The 17833-nt window shown below is 43.1% G+C and overlaps 1 protein-coding gene across 2 annotated transcripts in view; it reads left to right on the forward strand.

Moving 5' to 3' along the window:
• Positions 1–13759, forward strand: part of EPG5 (ectopic P-granules 5 autophagy tethering factor) — a 57591-nt gene extending 43832 nt beyond the window's left edge. Inside the window, exons 37-44 of one of the 2 annotated variants that reach the window (XM_065656271.1) lie at positions 636–821; positions 3399–3608; positions 3743–3887; positions 6047–6289; positions 7614–7833; positions 9305–9520; positions 10447–10561; positions 11839–13759. In XM_065656271.1, coding sequence (XP_065512343.1) covers positions 636–821; positions 3399–3608; positions 3743–3887; positions 6047–6289; positions 7614–7833; positions 9305–9520; positions 10447–10561; positions 11839–12021 — 1518 coding nt within the window. In that variant the 3' untranslated portion in view covers positions 12022–13759. Of the gene's footprint in view, positions 1–635; positions 822–3398; positions 3609–3742; positions 3888–6046; positions 6290–7613; positions 7834–9304; positions 9521–10446; positions 10562–11838 lie in introns of those variants that run through there. The other variant, XM_065656272.1, reaches the window with a different exon arrangement.
• Positions 13760–17833: the final 4074 nt, after the last annotated feature.

Here is a 17833-nt window from a genome sequence, read left to right on the forward strand (position 1 = left end):
TTAAAGTTTGTAGCGTTCACAGCTGCTCATTTTGTGATGGATTTTTTTTTTTTTCAAATGAGTGCTATTGAGTCTTAGACAAAGTTGCGGGGATCTGTAAAGCTGTCAGTCTTTGTAATCTGTCATTACTCTATCTGAATGTCTGGTTCATTACGTATGTATTTAATATGCGTTTATTTAGAACCAATATATTTTACCATTGCCATGGTGTTCTCACTTCCAAGTTGTCTGACGCAATTTAAAGCTGCAGGTAGGTGTGGAAATACTCCAGGACTTACTGCTTCTCTGTTCAGGATGAGTTCTTCATGCAGTTCTAAATAGGCTCAGAATTCCTTATTTTCTCTTATAGTGAAGAGAAATAGTTGCAGTAGTGCAGCTAAGGGTTTAAAATAGATTTTTTTTCTTTCTGGTTTGCAGCAGCTTGATGTTCTGTGCTGGTTGTTTGAGAGGCTTAGAAAGTTATATGTGCTTCTGGTGGGATGCAATATGACGGAGAAGCAGTGTCTGTCTGCTCCTCTGCTGACCTAAAGTGCTGCCGCAGAGTCATGGTTGGCTAAGGAGTTGAAAAGTATTGAATGTATTGATATCTTACATTGTTTTACATACCTGCCTTTTTTTCCTTTTCTCCTCCCTAGATCGAAAGAGGCAGCCCCAAGAGTTGTTTCTTATTCCTGGGTTATGTTTTGTGTGAAATAAACTGGGTCAGTGTCCTCTCTGATGCCTGGAATCCCAACCCTCATCCTCAGACTCACAACATGATTGTCTGCTTGCTGTATATGATGGTCCTGTTGGGAAAGGAGGAACAACTTATAGGCAAAGAGGTAATTTTTGAGAAGGTTCATACCTGCCTGTCTTAGAAGAAGAATAATCCTTTGATAGCAAGGACACAGTCTGTGATGACTTTCTGTCTTGCAGAATGCTTATCTCAGAAGTTCCCAAGTAAAATACCCCAAATAGTATTCTAGAGATGGGCAAGACTAAATCCTTATGCAAGGCATTTTGTATAACTTATGTGAGGAAAAAAAGAGCTGCTGTTTGTTTTAAGAAGCTTCTGTAGGTCCTGTGGTTCAGTAGTGTTGTAAAGAGTAGGCAAATAGACACAGCCAGTCTCCTGGAGTTACAAAATGACTCTCTGGGTTTTGGAAAAAACAAATATTTGTGTTAGTTTAATCAGTGTTTAAAAAAATATATGTAAAGCTACATGCAGTTGTTTTCATAGTTAAGTATGGGATGCTGCATAGTGTATCCTTCCTGTCTCTTAGGCCAGCCCTTAATTAAAATATCTGTTTCCTTTTCCCTGGTTTTGGAGAGGCTTTATTATAAGCACATGCAAAGCAGAGGTAGTATTAGCAAGAATTTACATGTGCACCTGTGATACATGTGTATATGTATGTATATGCAATATTACGTGTAACTTAAAGTGAAGTTTATTTTGACAGACTGAGTGAAAAGGCTGTTGGGCATCAGCCCATTTTGATTCTTTTTCTGAGTAGCAAACATGAGTGTGTGGATGGATGGTAAGGAATCACTCATTTGTGAAAAGCTTAAGCCTGGCTCTGTCTCTTACTGCGCATGTTCGTGATGTTTTCCAACCTGATCTTCAGTGCTGGTCATGCTTCAAACTGGTTGTGTTGAACCCAGCAATGGGATTAGTCCCTGTGGGGTTAGGAGCAGCACTTGATCCCAGTGTAGCTTTTTTCATAGCTGTCTGATGAGAAAATATTTATTTGTCTGCTTGAACATGTTATCTTGGGAGTTATAAATCTCAGAACTGCTTTTGTAAACGTGTATTTCTTACCATAAAATGCTCCCCTTGTAACTCCGTGTGGTGTGATGACAAGTCACAATGATGTAACAACATCTCGAAGCCCAGATACATCTTTAAGAAGCATGTCACTGTCTGCTTCTGATGAATTACTGGAGACAGATTACTTCATCTGCTGAATCTTAGGTTGTGTTTTCTTGTCCTTTTGCTCTGAAGGGGGATTTCATCATCTGTGATTTCTCAACAGATTTCCCATTTATGGTTGCATTCCAGTATTTCTGAATTGCCAGAATAGGAAAGAGAAGCATCGGGTGTGAGGATGAACTTTCCAAATCCTGCTTTTGCTAAGAGCTCTGTGTGGGTAAATCTAGCATAGTCTAATTAAGTCCATTGCTTCTGGAGGGCTCTTCCAGAGGGGCTGGGTAATTTTCAAGAAGTCCCATCTCACATCTGCAAGCTTTCTTCTACTTGCAGCATCTTCTGTTTTCTCTTTCCTCTGATGCATTATGAGATGCTCTTTCAAGGTGTCACCAGCAGCATTTGATCTACGCTGTATTCCAGTTTAGGAAAATTACTGTAATTCACGTGCTTTTGACCTGAATGTATAATATTTGCTTATCAGAAGCTTCTCAAGCTTCAAAAGATCCCTGTTTGTACATTGTGTGAGTCAGCCTCAGGAATTCCCTCCTGGCCTCCAGCAGCGTGTTAAACTCTCACACTGTCACTGCTCTTTTACCTCCCAGAAACTCCTGTGACACCTTGACCTAAATCTCAAACGTTCTTAGCCCTGCGTTCCAGTCCATGAGCAACTTGAGAAGTACTTGATGCACCAGTGCTGCATTCTTGATGTAAAATCATAGAATCATGTAGTCTAATTTGGGCTAGTTCTGGATATTTAAGGTCTTGGCTGTCAACACAATTCTAGTATTTGTTCATTCTATAACGTCTCGAAATTTGGTACTTCTTAGTGTCTGGGGTAGCTTTTGTTTTGCAGATGTAAACGAACCCGTGAGAGGAAGGTAGAGGTATCTGAGGCTTGACTTCGGTGCTTATTTGACAGAGGGAGTTTTTCACATGTGCACTTGCGCTGCCTGTGTGAGATGTGGACACTGTAGGCTGCTGTACTGTTCAGGATGGTATTTATAAGAATAAGCACTTGAAGAGACCCCCAGTTTGGTAGGTTATTCACCAAATGGAAAATTAAGGGACCTGGCTTCTGTCAGTGGTTCTACTGTGAACTTAGATTAATTTTCAATTATTTTTAATGCCTTTTTATAGACCTCTACAGAAATAACTTTACCTTGTAGGGTCTCCATTTCCTTCTAGCAACCTTTACATGTGTACATGTCAAATTTTGACATCTCTCACAGATTTTTGTGCTTGGTTAGCACTGCTGCAGCAGTCCTGAGTACTGTTCTGTGGATGCTGGAGATGACATACATGTGTTGGTGTGTTGCTTGAATGAAGAGTTGCTTTTCAGCCAGACTCCCAGTGGTCATCTATTTCTGTCGGGTTTCTGCTCCATCTCCTTCAAATTTTGGAGTCTGGGCTTCTTTCCAATATCGAGTACTGTGAATATGAATTTAAAACGGCAAAGAAGGCGGAACTTAAACTGATGTCTTTAAATCTTCAGGAATCGCCACTCATAAATCTTCTTGGACAGACCAGCTCCCTTCCTTGGCAGCTCGTGGGTATTTCGTCTTACCAAAGCATCATCAGCTACTGCAACAGTCACTACCCTCCCTCTGTTGTCCTCGCTAAGGATGCTGCCGCTGAACTGATAGTGAAGCTCCTGAAAGTCTCAGCAGGCTTTGGCACATCTTCGGATAGTCACGTCCACCTTGTAAGCTGAACTGCTTTTGCAGTGTCTCTGAGCTGTTCTTGTTCTTTGCGATGTTCTGCTTTTGTCTGTTATCGAGTGTGGAAGGAGTTCTAGGCATGATTTATTTTCTAATTTATTTTAATTTTGATTAACAGGATGCAACTCTGAAGTGCCAAGCGTACATTCGCCAGGTGGTTCAATTTCTCAGCACCTTAGAACAAAGTGGGAAGATTACTCTTGCAGTTCTGGAACAAGAGATGTTCAAGTTGCTGGATGATATAATCATCTTTAATCCTCCAGGTTGGTGTTAAAGAAGTAGCAAATCACTTTAAAGCTGCCAATATCCTTTATTCTACTGTGCGGATTATTGAACATCTGTGACTATGTAATTATTTGCATTACTATAATGTCTCCCTTATGGGTAGCAGGGCATGTTGCTTTGATGGTGTATCTACAGGTGGTAGATTAACACAAAACAAAATGTTACCCTGTAGAGCTGTCAAGAGTGGGAGAACCAACAGAAAAAACAGGTGTTATGGTGTGAGTAAAACTGACTGATACACAGAAGCTTGAGGCATTCTTTTCTTTGTTGTCAAGTTTTTTCGTTGTTTTATTTTTTATTTGGCATTTGCGTCTTTTGAAAGGAAGGATGGCACAAAGGGATTGGGTTCTGAGAAAGGATTCTAAACTGTTGTGCATTTGAGAACACTGACTATATTGAAGAAGGGGACATACTCTGGTGGTATGGTGTGTCCACAGCATTTATGTTAATTGCAGTTTTAGTACTAGTACCATCACGACCTTCCTCTGTCAAACTTCGGATGAAATGAGTTGTCTCACTGTACGGGACAGAAATACTTGTCATGAGTCTCGTCTGTTATGTCTGTGACCCACACAGGTGTGCTAGCAAGAGCGAACAGAAAGTGTCTGAAAATCCGAGAGAGCGACCACTGTCTGTCAGTACTCGTATTGCTGCTCGAGGAAGCTCTGTAGGACAGCACTGTAGTCAGTAAAGCTCTTTGTGGCTTGAAGAGAAGCGAAGACTTGCCTGTTGCTTCTCACAGTCTTTGTAGCTGAGAAGCTTTGGAGAACACAGGAGCTCCAGCAGAAGAGAAGCAGCTCTGTTTCGTGAACCCCTGTGCACACTCTTACGTTTTGAAAGGCTGAAAGAGAGAATACTGTGGAGTGCGGGAGGTATCGGATTTAGCTTCTCTGTGAGGTTTGGAGGGGGCTGGCGAAGGATTTTGGAAGAACCTCTGGGGCAGCACCTTCTGTTGACAACAGCTGGAGAGGAGAACGCTGGACTTGTGGCAGGGGCACCGTGCCAGGACTTGTCCCCGGGGATCTGGTGGCCCTGGTGTCTGGTGGTAGTCCTGCTCGGTGGCTGTAAAACTGGTTATGGCCTTAGGCAAGTCAGTTGACTTCCTGACATCATCTTTCTCCTTTGGTCTGTGATAAGATGTTTACCTTACTGGAGAGCTCTGCCACGGCAGATGACTTTTGGGGCTTTTTTTTTTTTTCCCTTTTTTCTTACTAAGTAGATGATACAAACAGAATAGTTTAGTTTGGAAGGGACCTCTGAAGGGCTGTAGTCCAACCCCCTCCTCAAACCAGGGCTAGTTTCAAAGTTAAAACAGGTTGTTCAGGGCCTTGTCCAGTGAGCTGCCAAATATCTGCAAGTGCAGCGGTCTCAGCCTCTTTGGATGATGTTTTTCCAGTGATTAATCCCTCTTTGTGCACAACTTTTCTTCATAACTAGCTGAAATTATTCCCTCTACGATGCCTAATATTGCTTGAAAATTTTCTTTTATAACAGCAGTGGCTTTTTTCATCAATATGTGCAAAGGTCTACTCTGTAGTTAGACTTCTAAGACCCAAGTGCAGGAAATGTTTGTGCTTCGAGGGTACTGTTACAGGTGGCCCATGATAATGTGTTCAGGCAGTGCCAAGAGATGGTTTCAAAAAAATATTCTGGAGCTGCACACTGAGATTAGCAGGAAATCTAGAATACTGGAAATGTGTGAGCAGATTGTGACATTTCAGGGCTCACCTTGGTCATGTTTCAGATTGAATAACTGGAAATCTTGGTTGTTTCACACTAAGCTGTGCTTTAAAGTGTGTTTTAATACCCAGGTTTTCTTGGAGACTGTAGGTGTGCGTTATAATTCAATTAATTTGCTCTGTAGTCATGGTAAAAGACCCTAGGTGAAAGATGGGCTCCAGTGTACTCTGCTGTACAGTCTTATCAGCTGTCTCTCTGTTTAATAAATGATGAACTGTCTTGTCAAGGGAAGCGACTGTGAGGAATGGGTGTCTGACTGCAGTTCCGTAAGTACAAACAAGGAGTTGGTATGTATAATGAGCAAAAGGCTTTTCCCAGTATCCGCAGAAGGTGTTCAGTGGTGAAGCTGAATTTGGGTTCCATTTACTGAAACGTTTCTCTTGTTTCTGACTACCAGATATGGATCTGCAAACACGCCACATGGCCCTCAGCAGCCTCTTCACAGAGACGCTGATGATGATGAACAATTCCAGCATCGCCACAGCCGAGTCTCTGCGGGGCAGCTTGCGAAAGTGGATCGACGGCAAAGTTCGGGGTTTGCTGGCAATGCCCCTGCTCACAGCAGCGTGCCAGAGCCTGGCATCCGTGCGGCACATGGCAGAGACCACAGAAGCCTGTATCACCGCCTACTTCAACGAAGGTAGCGGCCTGTCTTCTTCTCTTGCTCGTCCCAAAGGCTTTGATCAATCTAGGATGCCCATTAAATACAAATTGCTTGAAATCCTTATGGCTTCATGCTGCCAAGTACTGGAACTGGGTTTTAATCTGGTTTCCTTAATCACAGAATCACAGGAAGTCAGGGGTTGGAAGGGACCTTGGAAGCTCATCCAGTGCAACCCCCCCGCCGGAGCAGGAACACCCAGATGAGGTTACACAGGAAGGCGTCCAGGCGGGTTGGAATGTCTGCAGAGAAGGAGACTCCACAACCCCCCTGGGCAGCCTGGGCCAGGCTCTGGCACCCTCACCGGGAAGAAGTTTCTTGTCATATTTAAGTGGAACCTCCTGTGTTCCAGTTTGTGCCCATTGCCCCTTGTCCTACCATTGGTTGTCACCCAGAAGAGCCTGGCTCCATCCTCCTGACACTCACCCTTTACATATTGATCACAATTAATGAGTCACCCCTCAGTCTCCTCCAATCTCAAGAGCCCCAGCTCCTCAGCCTTTCCTCGCATGGGAGATGCTCCACTCCCTTCAGCATCTTCGTGGCTGCGCTGGACTCTCTCCAGCAGTTCCCTATCCTTCTGGAACTGAAATCAGAGCTCCTTTATTTATATCTGATGGCTCCCAATTGTCACACGTGTATCTACTGTAGTAACTAGATGTAGAAAAGTGAGGCTATCGTGGTCTGGGCTTTTCAACTGCTCTAATTGTGTATTTTCTTAAGAACTGTATCTGTCTCTGTGAATCTTGATTTACTCTCTGTAAGGGTTGCCATTTTTCCAGCTAAAGGAGAGGACTTTTTAAAAAAACAATCATCTCGTGAGAACAAAACAGATATTTGTCCCTTCCTGTGGCCTAATATAAGAAAAAAAATACTCCTTATAAAACTCTGAAATTCCATGGTATGTTTTTTTTGTTTGTTTTTTTTGTGGTGCAGGGTATTTTATCTTTCTGTTTACATAATGCTTGTGGAACTACATTTTGCTTTCTTCCATATTCTGTGTGATCAGATTTCAGCACACCTGAGGGAAATATTTAAAATTCCATTGTTAAAATTTTCAAATTTAATCCTGATGGATTGCTGGAAAAATATCTCACCTTGACCTCAAGGAGATGCCCTGTGGCAGTGAAGGTTTTCTTTTCCCTCCGTCAGGGTTGCATGACAAATTGATCAGCTGGAAAACAACTAAAATGTCCTGAATTCTGTAATTTAAAGGAATGCAGTGAAGTAGTTCAGTTCTTAGGTTTTGCCAAGTGCTGCTTACTCACATGCTCTTTGTTCTGTCCTTGCGTTCTGTTTTTAGATTATCCTCACCACCAGGATTTAGGCTGGGGCCCCATACTTGTCTCCCTTCAAGTTCCTGAGCTTACCATGGAAGAATTCCTGCAGGAGTGTCTGTCTCTAGGAAGCTACTTGACCCTGTACATCTACCTGCTGCAATGCCTAAACACTGACCAAACTCTCACCAATGAAATGAAAATCCTGCTGACCATCAGCAAATGGCTGGAGCAAGTGTACCCAAGGTACGGAACTCAAAGCTTCTGAATCTGCTTTGGCTTTTAAATAAGCTTCTAGCTGTGCATAATAAGGTGGCCAGGTTAATTTCACCAGGCTGCTGGATGAAATGACTAATCCTCCTGTATCCACTATAACAGTCTGCCCAACCCCAGTGCCAACACTTCAGTTTAACCACAACAGTATTAGAGGGAATTGTATTTGCTTGAACACTTCTGGTGCGCTTTTGATCCATTTTCAGTCAGAGAAGCTTGATTTCAATGGCAGCCTTTATTTGTGCTCGGTTAAGATTACTTTAAGCAAACCTTATGTCACTGTGGGTTCCAATTTCCAGAATGTCCACTAGGTGGGATGAGTTATGCGCTAAATATTCAGTATGATGCTGAGAAACCTGGTGTTCAAACCTCAGTGGGGACTGTTCAGCAGCTCTGAACCAAATCTGAACCCAGAGGATCTGGGGGGTACCCAGAGTTAGGGGTCTGTAAAACAACTTATTAGGTGACAGGGTTCTGGCGGGAAAGGATGGATAGCTTTGGGGTTAAAATGATAATACTTTGTGCTTAAAATATGTAACAACTGTATTTACACTTGCTGCTGGAATTGCCAGAATTTAGCGGACATGGTGAATATTTTTCCATATTAATGTTGGTAATGTTCATATATGCAGTGAAAGAACACTTGGGGAAAATGCACGTTCCCACTGTTTTTTGAAATTTGAAGAATACTGTCGTAGGTACCATAGTAATTTGATTGCTGAAGTATAAATGAGATAGCAAAGCCAGCATAAACAGCAAATTAAACCTTGCTCTAAACATCAAAGCTGGTGGGAAATGACTGGGCAGAGTGATGTGAGGATCGTCTGCAGGAAACTCGTGCCGATGCTTTATGTGGAAAGTCTGAGCTTGTTAATTTAAACAGCAAACTGTTTGGGGAAAGATTAAAAATATCGTAGGGGGAACTTCACTTTGTGCTTTGCTCAACAAAAAACTTCAACGTTTCGTTTTCTAGAAGATCATATTAAAAGTCTAAATAGTTATGGAAACAACAGCTAGTGCTTTCTAAAGTGTTTTATTGGTAAGTAAAGAAAAAAAAAAAGAGTAGAGATACAGCTTCATTCATTTTATACCAAGTCTTAGGCAAGTTTAAATCCACTTATGGCTGCAATATCATTTATTCTCGGTTGTAAAGCTTAAAAGGAAGCATTGTTCTCTCACAGGCCCTTAAAACTTGCTGGCTGATGTCTGCATCAAATCCATAACAATAGCAGTTACAGTGGTACAACAGGTGGGATAGTAGATTTATACTGTCCTCATATAGTAAGATTAGCTGTCATTAATTAACCATCTGAATTCGTCGTGAGCCCAATGGGCAGAGATACAAACTCTTTAACTCCTTAACCTGTTCATCCGACTTTTTTTCTTTTTTTTTTTTTTTTAATTTATATTTTGTTTTATTTTATTCTTCAAATCTTACCTAAAGCTCAGCAAGGGAAGAGGCAAAGCTGTTTCTCTGGTGGCACAAAGCCATGCAGTTGTCCTTGATTCAGATGGAGCAAGATGACACCGTTCTGATCGAATCTGTTGTTCGTGCACTGCTGTCAATCCAGGGCAGGCAGAGCCAGCTGGCCGAGGAGAGACTGACTTCTGGAATCCTTGGTGCTATCGGGCTGGGCAGGAGGTCTCCTTTGTCACCCAGGTGAGGGCTGAAGGGACAGTGGATTAGTTGATTTAATATGAGTCATCATGTTAAAAAAGCTGCAGCCTGGATCCAGACCACAATGTCAAAAGATGCTCTGAATCCAGGCTGTCCCCAAATCTATAAACGTGTTTTAATCTGGTTAGGAAGTGAATATGAACTTCTGCAAATTTGTGTTGGAAAAGGAAAGAAAATGTAGTAGAGATTCTGGCTTTGTATCCATCTCCAGCAAAGTTTGTAGGGAGGCTGTTTGTTAGAGGAAAATACTTTCACTTGGTCTGCGGAACACTTTTCCAGTTGACCTCACAAGAGGTTTGTATGATCACATGCACGCTGCCTTTTCCATCTTAACCTTGAGGTGTTGGAAGTCCTAAGAGAAGCTCAAAGAGCTTGTTATTCACTTTACCTTCTAAAGAGAGACACCAAGTTTGGTTTTTAAGTATTAAAACCAAGTTTGTTATGGGAAGAATGCCAAGAAAAAGATATGTAAATGTTTGTGGAACACCAATTCAACACAGTGCCTAAACATCACTGTGTGTTTATAAAGACCACCTGGGATGCAGCCCCGTTAAAATTGTTCTGAAATCTTAGTCCTGTTCAGCTTGTCTTTTGATTTGGCTGATGTGGCTGTTTCAAAGGCTGTGAAATGGAGGAGTGTATCATATGTGGTCTTAAGGCTGCAGCTGAGCTTGGAACAGATGTAACATCTCATATGTATGGTATTATCGTCTAGTATGTATGATATACTATTATGTATACATTAAACTGAATTATTTTTTTCTAACGCATTGAAAAAGTTCCTGTAAAGCCTTTACTGTGTTCCTCACACAAGAGAAATCTCATGGGATAGAACTGCTGGTTTATCTGCTGTTGAGGACTTGCGGATTTCATGCCATGTTCTCTCTCTGTGCTTCTCCCCGTGCAAGGTTTCGGGTGGTCGCCCGCAGTTTGTCCACCTTCCTCTTGGTGCAGATCCCTGCAGAGGGTCAAGTCCGCCTGAGAGCAGGGTCGGAGCCAAAGCTGTCGCAGAAGGCCCAGCAGGTAACGTGTGCTGGATTCTTGACGGGCCCTCTTTGCGTGCCCGCTCGGTTTGTGGGCCGAAGCTCATAGGCGTCACTGCAAGCGTTGCTTCAAGCTAAGTCCTGCCTCAGCGCATTGATTTTATTCAGCCCTGAGTGCCCCCGGTCTTTTTTTTGCTGCTGCTTTAGGTCTGGATCTAAATTCTGAATTTCGGAAATAGCTTGTTGCTCTCGCTTATCTTGTCAGAGAAGGGGTATATCACAAGCTCATGTGCTATTTTGCTATACATTGAAACACCATCTTGGAACTCGCCAGAGGCAAGGCCAGGTGATGATGTGAATTTGTTGAGCTCCGGTAGCAGGACTGTGTGTCTGAGCCCTAACCTAAAATGATCCTGGGTTGAATGCAAGTAAAACTGTTTATACAACATTCTGTATTAATATGAGGGCACCGGTTTCTCATCTTAAACACTGAAGAGCTGCAGATAAACTTATCTCTCTTAACCCTGGGTTCAGAAACCTTGGAGTGTAACAGGTAGAAAGAGTTCAAAACAAACAGGAAGAAATGATGCTGCTGTGATTGTTCTGCTTTTCATGATAATGCAGGACTAGGTTCACACTAACTTTGCGAGATCAGGACCTAAAAGGTCTGTGGCAAATAAACATTCCTCTTCAACACTTGCACTGACAGTGTGGTTGTTTCAGTAAGGGAATGAGAGGAGGAAGGAGGAGTCGATTAGAAACCACAGCAAATTAACTTGTTATAGCTTGTTTCTCCTCTCTAAGAAATGAATGAAACTTGTTCAGACGTATTTCCAGAATTTGCCCTGGGTGGTACTGCCAGCGTAGTTTCTTTTACATATAATTTCTAACTTGACAATGTCTCTGCAGCATTACTAATGGGAGCAAAATAATACTTTCATGAAAGTCAAACATGCTCATAAGAAAAACCTGAGGTGAGCAGTTAAGTGTGCTGCAGTTTGTAGTTTGGTGTAATTTCCTTGAAACCATGCCCTGAGCTCATGAAATAAATATTCGACAATATTTGGGCTGCAGAATCCTAGCAAGCCTTGGTAGAACAGTTGTTGTGTTGATCTCAGGGAAGGAACAGCTTGAAAAATATGAGATGACTTGAAACACTATTAAGTGGTTGTATTTTACAAATGTTTTGTTCCAAATACTCCAGGATCTCTAGTAAATAACAATCTTCTAGTGGAATTGTGGATATGGTGGCTCATGAATTGTTTTGTTACAGACCGAAGTACGCACAGCTAACAGAATTTTCCCTTGTGTCTGTAGGCACTGAATGCTCTTGAATCTATGGTATCGAACAAACAATATGTGGATTACCAAGAGCAAATCTCCCAGGCTTCTCAGTTCATCAAGCATCCAGAACATTGTCTTCGAGACGGCAATAACCTCTTGTCTCTCCTTATTAACACGCTGTACCCAGAAGTGCATTATTTGGACAGCATACGATAGCAGCACTGAGCTCACAGGATCGTCATGCAAGTGTCGATTACTCTGGTTTACGTATAATGTTGTTATTGCACAAGTAATTTTTACCTTCAGAGTTCCACTTTAATTAAGTCAGAAGCGTGAATGGGAACTGCACACTGGCAAGTTTTTCTGCTCTTTAAGGTTTTCTTTTTGTGATTTGTAGGCCTGCGGAATTGCTTAGTGTTTTTTGGCTGAAAACACTTGAATATCTTCCTGTGCGTGGTGCACATCTGAGAGAAGGATACCTGGGGATAGATTTATACATCATTAGACAGCAAAGCTCATCCTGTAGCACCTTAAGTTTTTGCTTTGTGCCTTTTTTTATTTTCCAATGTGTCGTCACTCAGGCCAGTTCTAAGTGAGTTGGGGATTATGTATAAAAGAGATTTTGACTTTCTTAACCAGGATACCTGTGAATCTTATATATGTGTCTGGGGACTTGTGAAATCCCTGTGTTTGGGAAGATAATATTCTAAGTTTTGACTTTTTTTGCTACGCCACACAAATCTGTAGTTGAAAGACATGCGTAACATTTTCTTCCACTTCTGTAAATACAAACTAAAATTTGAACTAAAGAACTTTGGGTTTTCCTATTTTCTAAATATTAGTGAGTCTGCATCTATATTGCTTGATTAAATATAAGTAACAACTAGCCAAATTCATTTTAAGCCAGATGATTTAAATCCAGAGACCTATTTTTCTGGCTACCCAGTGTCTGGGAGGGGAACAGTCAGTTATGTTCATCTTAGATAGGATTCCTTAGTTCTAAAAGTCGGCTTGTTTAGGACATACTGGTTTAACAAGTGGACACTCACCTCTTAATTTTATTATTTTCTGCCTAGCTGGGCATGACGTGACATATGGAAACTGGGGACACTATGGAAAGATATTTTCCTTGTGTTTAAATTGGGTGATCACTTGTTAAAATTCTGTTGCCAAAGCATGAACCATGAGACTGTAAATCTGTTGTTTCAGCTGAACAATCACTTTTTTTGTTGCCTTGTCTGATCATAAGATGCACCTTTGTTGGGGGACAGCAGAAGGTGAGTTTCCCCAGTTGCTTGTCTAATGTCCCCTTGATCTATTCGAGGTGGCCCGAGGTCCTGCAGTCCCAATCTATGAAGGAACAATGATCATTTCTTCTCTTCCTCCGTTAATTGTGCCTTTATGTTTTTAACATGGTTACACATTAGGACATTAGTTCAGGTCACCAGGGGATGGAAATGTGCTACCTACTGTCTGGTCAATAATGCTTTGAAGTGTCGCTCTTGACCGTGATTCCAGTGCTGGAGAGAAAAATCACCTTTTTCTTGATTTTGCTAACTATGCCAGCCCAGTCATTGGATCACCTTCATCTTAATGAGATCTTAAGAGTTCTTTGCTCTATCTGCGAGCCTATAAATATATATACATATATATACATATGTACGCCCCTCTGTATATTAAACAGATATCGATGCAGCATGTTTTTTAACAGAATCTTTTGGAAAATTAATGTCTGGAAGAACACATTCTGCTGCTTTTTTCCCCTCAAAGACTTAAAAGCACTGGGTTTATTAGATTCAATGTTATTGATTAGTTGCCTAAAAAATGTGAAAAAGTCAGAAGTATCTGTGTTTGACATGCACTTTTAAAATAAGATATTGTTTCAGCTGTTTTTACAAATGTTGTATTTATAACATGCTATGTCTGCAAAGTCCATGCAAAATAAAGATGAAAAATCAAGCAATTTGAGACAAACATCATGATATTTTCAACTCGCAGAAGAATCCAAATCAGGTAACGCATAATTGTTCTTAGAGAAGAAAGTATGATGAGGGAATGCCACAGCATTGCTCAGTTGATAGAGATTTGGAGACTCTTCTCTTTAACATTCTGGATTTAACATGTATGGGATACAACAGCCTGTTTTTATGCCAGAACCCAGGAGAAAGCTCATCTGTGTAATGGCAGAAATAATGTTTTTCTGTCCTCGCAAAATTCCCCAAACCTCTGTGATAATGTGACTGGTTCAGGTCCTTCAGCACTCACGACTGACCCAGACTGGGATTTGGTATTTATCCCAAATGAGGGGAAAGCTGGTGGTGTGGAGGGCAGCAGGGGACAACGCGTTTTATCATGGTTAAATTGTGCTCTGAAAAATACCATGGTAGGTCCTAAGGAATAGGATGAATTCACAGTGAGCTGCTGTTTTTCATGTATGTGTTACCGACAAACCGATCTGCTGCCTTCTTGGAGGGTGGTAGAAGTCTGAACTTGTCCTTTCATCAAATACTGGGAGCAATTTTAGGAGCTAACAGATCCACTGACAGGTCTCTCATTCCCCAAAATGTGCCCAGTTTGATTTTTTTGTTCCTGCTGGTTTTACTGGAAAGACTTTCATGTTCTCAGCATCTCCCACCCTCCCTCCTACCCCAAACTGTTCTTGTTCACATCGTGAATGGAACCAGGTAATCTCGGGGGGAAAAACTGTGTTTTGTGTTGTTTTTAGCACTGGAGATTGCAGTGGAAAGATGAAATTGGAATGTCAGCTGCTTAACAACAAGTGTGCCTTCTGGATAATTTGTGCAGAGCTAATATCTCTGGCTTTTCGAATACTTGACTCACACAGCAGTTGTTGCATTGGAAGGAATTGTTGCCTCTGCATTACAGCTTAAATATTTGTTAAGAAAGTAAGGCCAAATAGAGAAATGGACATGACAGCTCAGTGTGGCTGTAAGTCAATGGAATGGAAAACCAGAAAGCTGAATGTCAGCATGGATGAAAAGTGCAGACAGAGGGGTGCAGGACTTGGTGTCGCTACTCTGGGAGCTGAATTGTTTAACAGCAATGGCCAGATCCCCCAAACCCTGAGCATGGCTTATACAAAAACTGGGAAAAAAGGAAAAAAAGGAGAGGAACTGGAACACGCTTTTTTGGGACAAGTGAAGTCAGTACTAGAAATTCAGCTGGCTGAACATGAGCCAGCGTGTGCCCAGGTGGCCAAGAGGCCACCAGCATCCCGGCTGGTACCAGCACTGGTGTGGCCAGCAGGCCCAGGGCAGTGACCGGCCTGTGCTGGGAATGGGGAGGCCAAACCGCGAATCCTGGGGGCAGTTTGGGCCCCTCACGCCAAGAAAGGCCTTGAGGTGCTGGAGCGAGTTGAGAGAAGGGAACGGAGCTGGGGAAGGGGCTGGAGCACAAGTGTGATGGGAGCGGCTGAGGGAGCTGGGGGTTCAGCTGGAGAACAGGAGCTGAGGGGAGACAGGGACACAAAGAAACGGCCTCAGGTTGCACCAGGGGAGGTTGAGGTTGGATCTGGGGAGCAATTTCTTCCCCAAAGGGCTGTGGGGCATTGGAACAGGCTGCCCAGGGCAGTGCTGGAGTCACCATCCCTGCAGGGGTTGAACAGACACAGAGATGAGGTTCTCAGGGACATGGGGCAGTGCCAGAGGTGGGTTAATGGTTGGACTCGATGATCTGGAGGGTCTTTTCCGACCAAAATGATTCTGTGATTCTATGTGCCCTGCTGTGTTTTGTCCCTCTAGCAGACACTGGTTTTAGTGGGTGGTTTGAGTCCCCTCTGAGGACCAGGGCCTGCCAACGAGAGGCTTCTTCCACCTGTCTGAAGGTGGCCTTGTCTGCTTCTGGGCAGACAGTCTGTAGCAGACACCCCCACACCACCTCCTGTGTTTGTTGTCCTGCTAATCCCGAGCCATGAGCGCTCAGCTGGCTCATCACCTGGCCCTGGTCAGTGCCCTGAGCATTCCGGCTGTGCTCTGACATACAGGACACCTCCCTGTCCTCACCGTCCCATCCTGGAACCTGTATCCATCTGTGGCACCGCCCTGGGCTTGTGAACTGTCCTGCAGCATCTCCATCGTCCCAGTGAGACTGTAGCCCTGCAGCTGGATCTCTTAATTCCTCCTGCTTGCTCCCCTACTTGAGAGGCACCTGCTTGTGCCGATGTCTCAGATAAAATGAGAGCGCTTTCCCCGCGACGCTGTCCTGTAGGCACTCCTTTATTGCCCACGTACACCGAAGTGGGCTCCTTCCACGCGGTTTTGTTGATTACGAGGTGTCTCCTCTGCACATCACCCCACACCTCCTGCTTTCCCAAGCATGAAGCAGTGAGTAGCGAAAGGTGAATGCTGAGAGCGGGCTCTTCTCACTGAAGACCGACCTACAGGGTTTTGGATGGGTTAAAGAGGTCCCTTGGCTGGGGAGAGGAGCAGGATTCAGGCAAACTCATTCCTGTGCCTTTCCCAGTGCCGAGGGCTGTGGTGGGGTCCTGTACCTGGATGTCCTTGTTCTCCCGTTTGCTGCACGAACTTGGGTTTTGCTCTGCAAGCCGAGTAAGCAGAGGTCAGGTAGTGCTGATCCATGAGTTTTTGCTGCAGCAATTTTGCGACGTGTTTGCTGGCAGTGCTCGAATTCGGGGTGTTGGCAACATGCAGCAGAGCACACCTGGCACATCCCAGGTGGTTTTCGGGTGCAAGGTCCGATGCCTCTGCTGGGACCCAACCTACTTGAGCTAAAGAAGCAGTTTTCAAGAGAAAAATCCTGTAAACCAAGCCTCAATCCCATACACAGGTAGAAATATATTCTCATTAATATGTCTATAAATCATAAGGGCTGAGAAATTGAGTTTGTCTAGTTAATATCTCTGCGGTCTCTTTCCTCCTGTGAAGCTGAGCTGACTGGCCCATGACTATGCTGTCTGCTGTAACTTCCTCTTCCTCCTTGCATCTTTCCCTGTTTTTATTAAACCTGGTTTTGCCACTGCTGGGATTTTAAATTGGGATTTAAAAGATCAGGTTCAAATATTTCCTTGCTTTTTTTTTTTTTTTTTTTTTTTGTTATTATCCTGGCCAAGTCAGATGTTATGAAGACGTGAGCTTTAAAATAATAACTCCCAGGCTGGGGTTGAGCTTGCAAGCAGGACCACAGGCTTGATGGTGGTGCCGGCCAGCAGTGGTTTGTTAGGAGAAGATTGTTAGGAGAAGATTTTTGGAGCTGTGGCACTGGAAGGGTTGCACAAAGCATCATAGCCAGCGATTCAAACCCGAAAGCAGGTTCTTGTCACTCCTCCTTTTATTGTTCTCTTTCCTCCTCCTCCATGTCAACCCATCGCTCTTCACAGCCCTCCCCTGGACCTTTGTCTGCCTGACCAGGTTCACTTGTGTCTTCCTACACCGTAAGTTGGGTCTTTTCACCTGGTTCACAGGTGGAGCGTATTCACCATTGGGTTGGAAACTTGTCTGTGGGTGACAAGTGACTTTGTAGCAGTGGCTTCATCTCACAAGCATTTAAGAGATGAGCAGCCAGGCCAGAAGAGTTTAAGACATGAGTTGTCAGGTCTCAAAGGAAGTTTTTCATGTAACACATAGATGGACAGTGTTTAGAAAGATTTTTTTTTTAATTAAAAAAAGCCAGTTTGATTTATTTGAACATTTTCACAGCATACTTGTCACAGAGCTCTGAGATTCTGCCTCTGCGTGCATTTGGAACACGAAAATATTTCACTCATGACTCTAGGAAGCTGCATGTGTTTTGACGAGTGGTGAAAAATGCTTTTCAAAGTAGCATTTGAAAAATGAATATGTGAGGAAATGGTAGACTGTTACCTGCTTGCTAAACAGTATTTGATATGGGCTAAAAACACACAGGTTGGTTAGAACTAATGTCTTAGGTAGATCCTCTTGTGCTCTTGCAGGTCCAACCCTCTTTGTTTTACCTTTTCTTTCTTCTGTCTTCCCTTCAAAGGCTTCAGCATCAGGGATGGAAAACGTGCACCTGCAAGGCCTGTTTGACC

Source organism: Caloenas nicobarica, chromosome Z (assembly GCF_036013445.1).
Source record: "Caloenas nicobarica isolate bCalNic1 chromosome Z, bCalNic1.hap1, whole genome shotgun sequence".
Classification (NCBI taxonomy): Eukaryota; Metazoa; Chordata; class Aves; order Columbiformes; family Columbidae; genus Caloenas; species Caloenas nicobarica.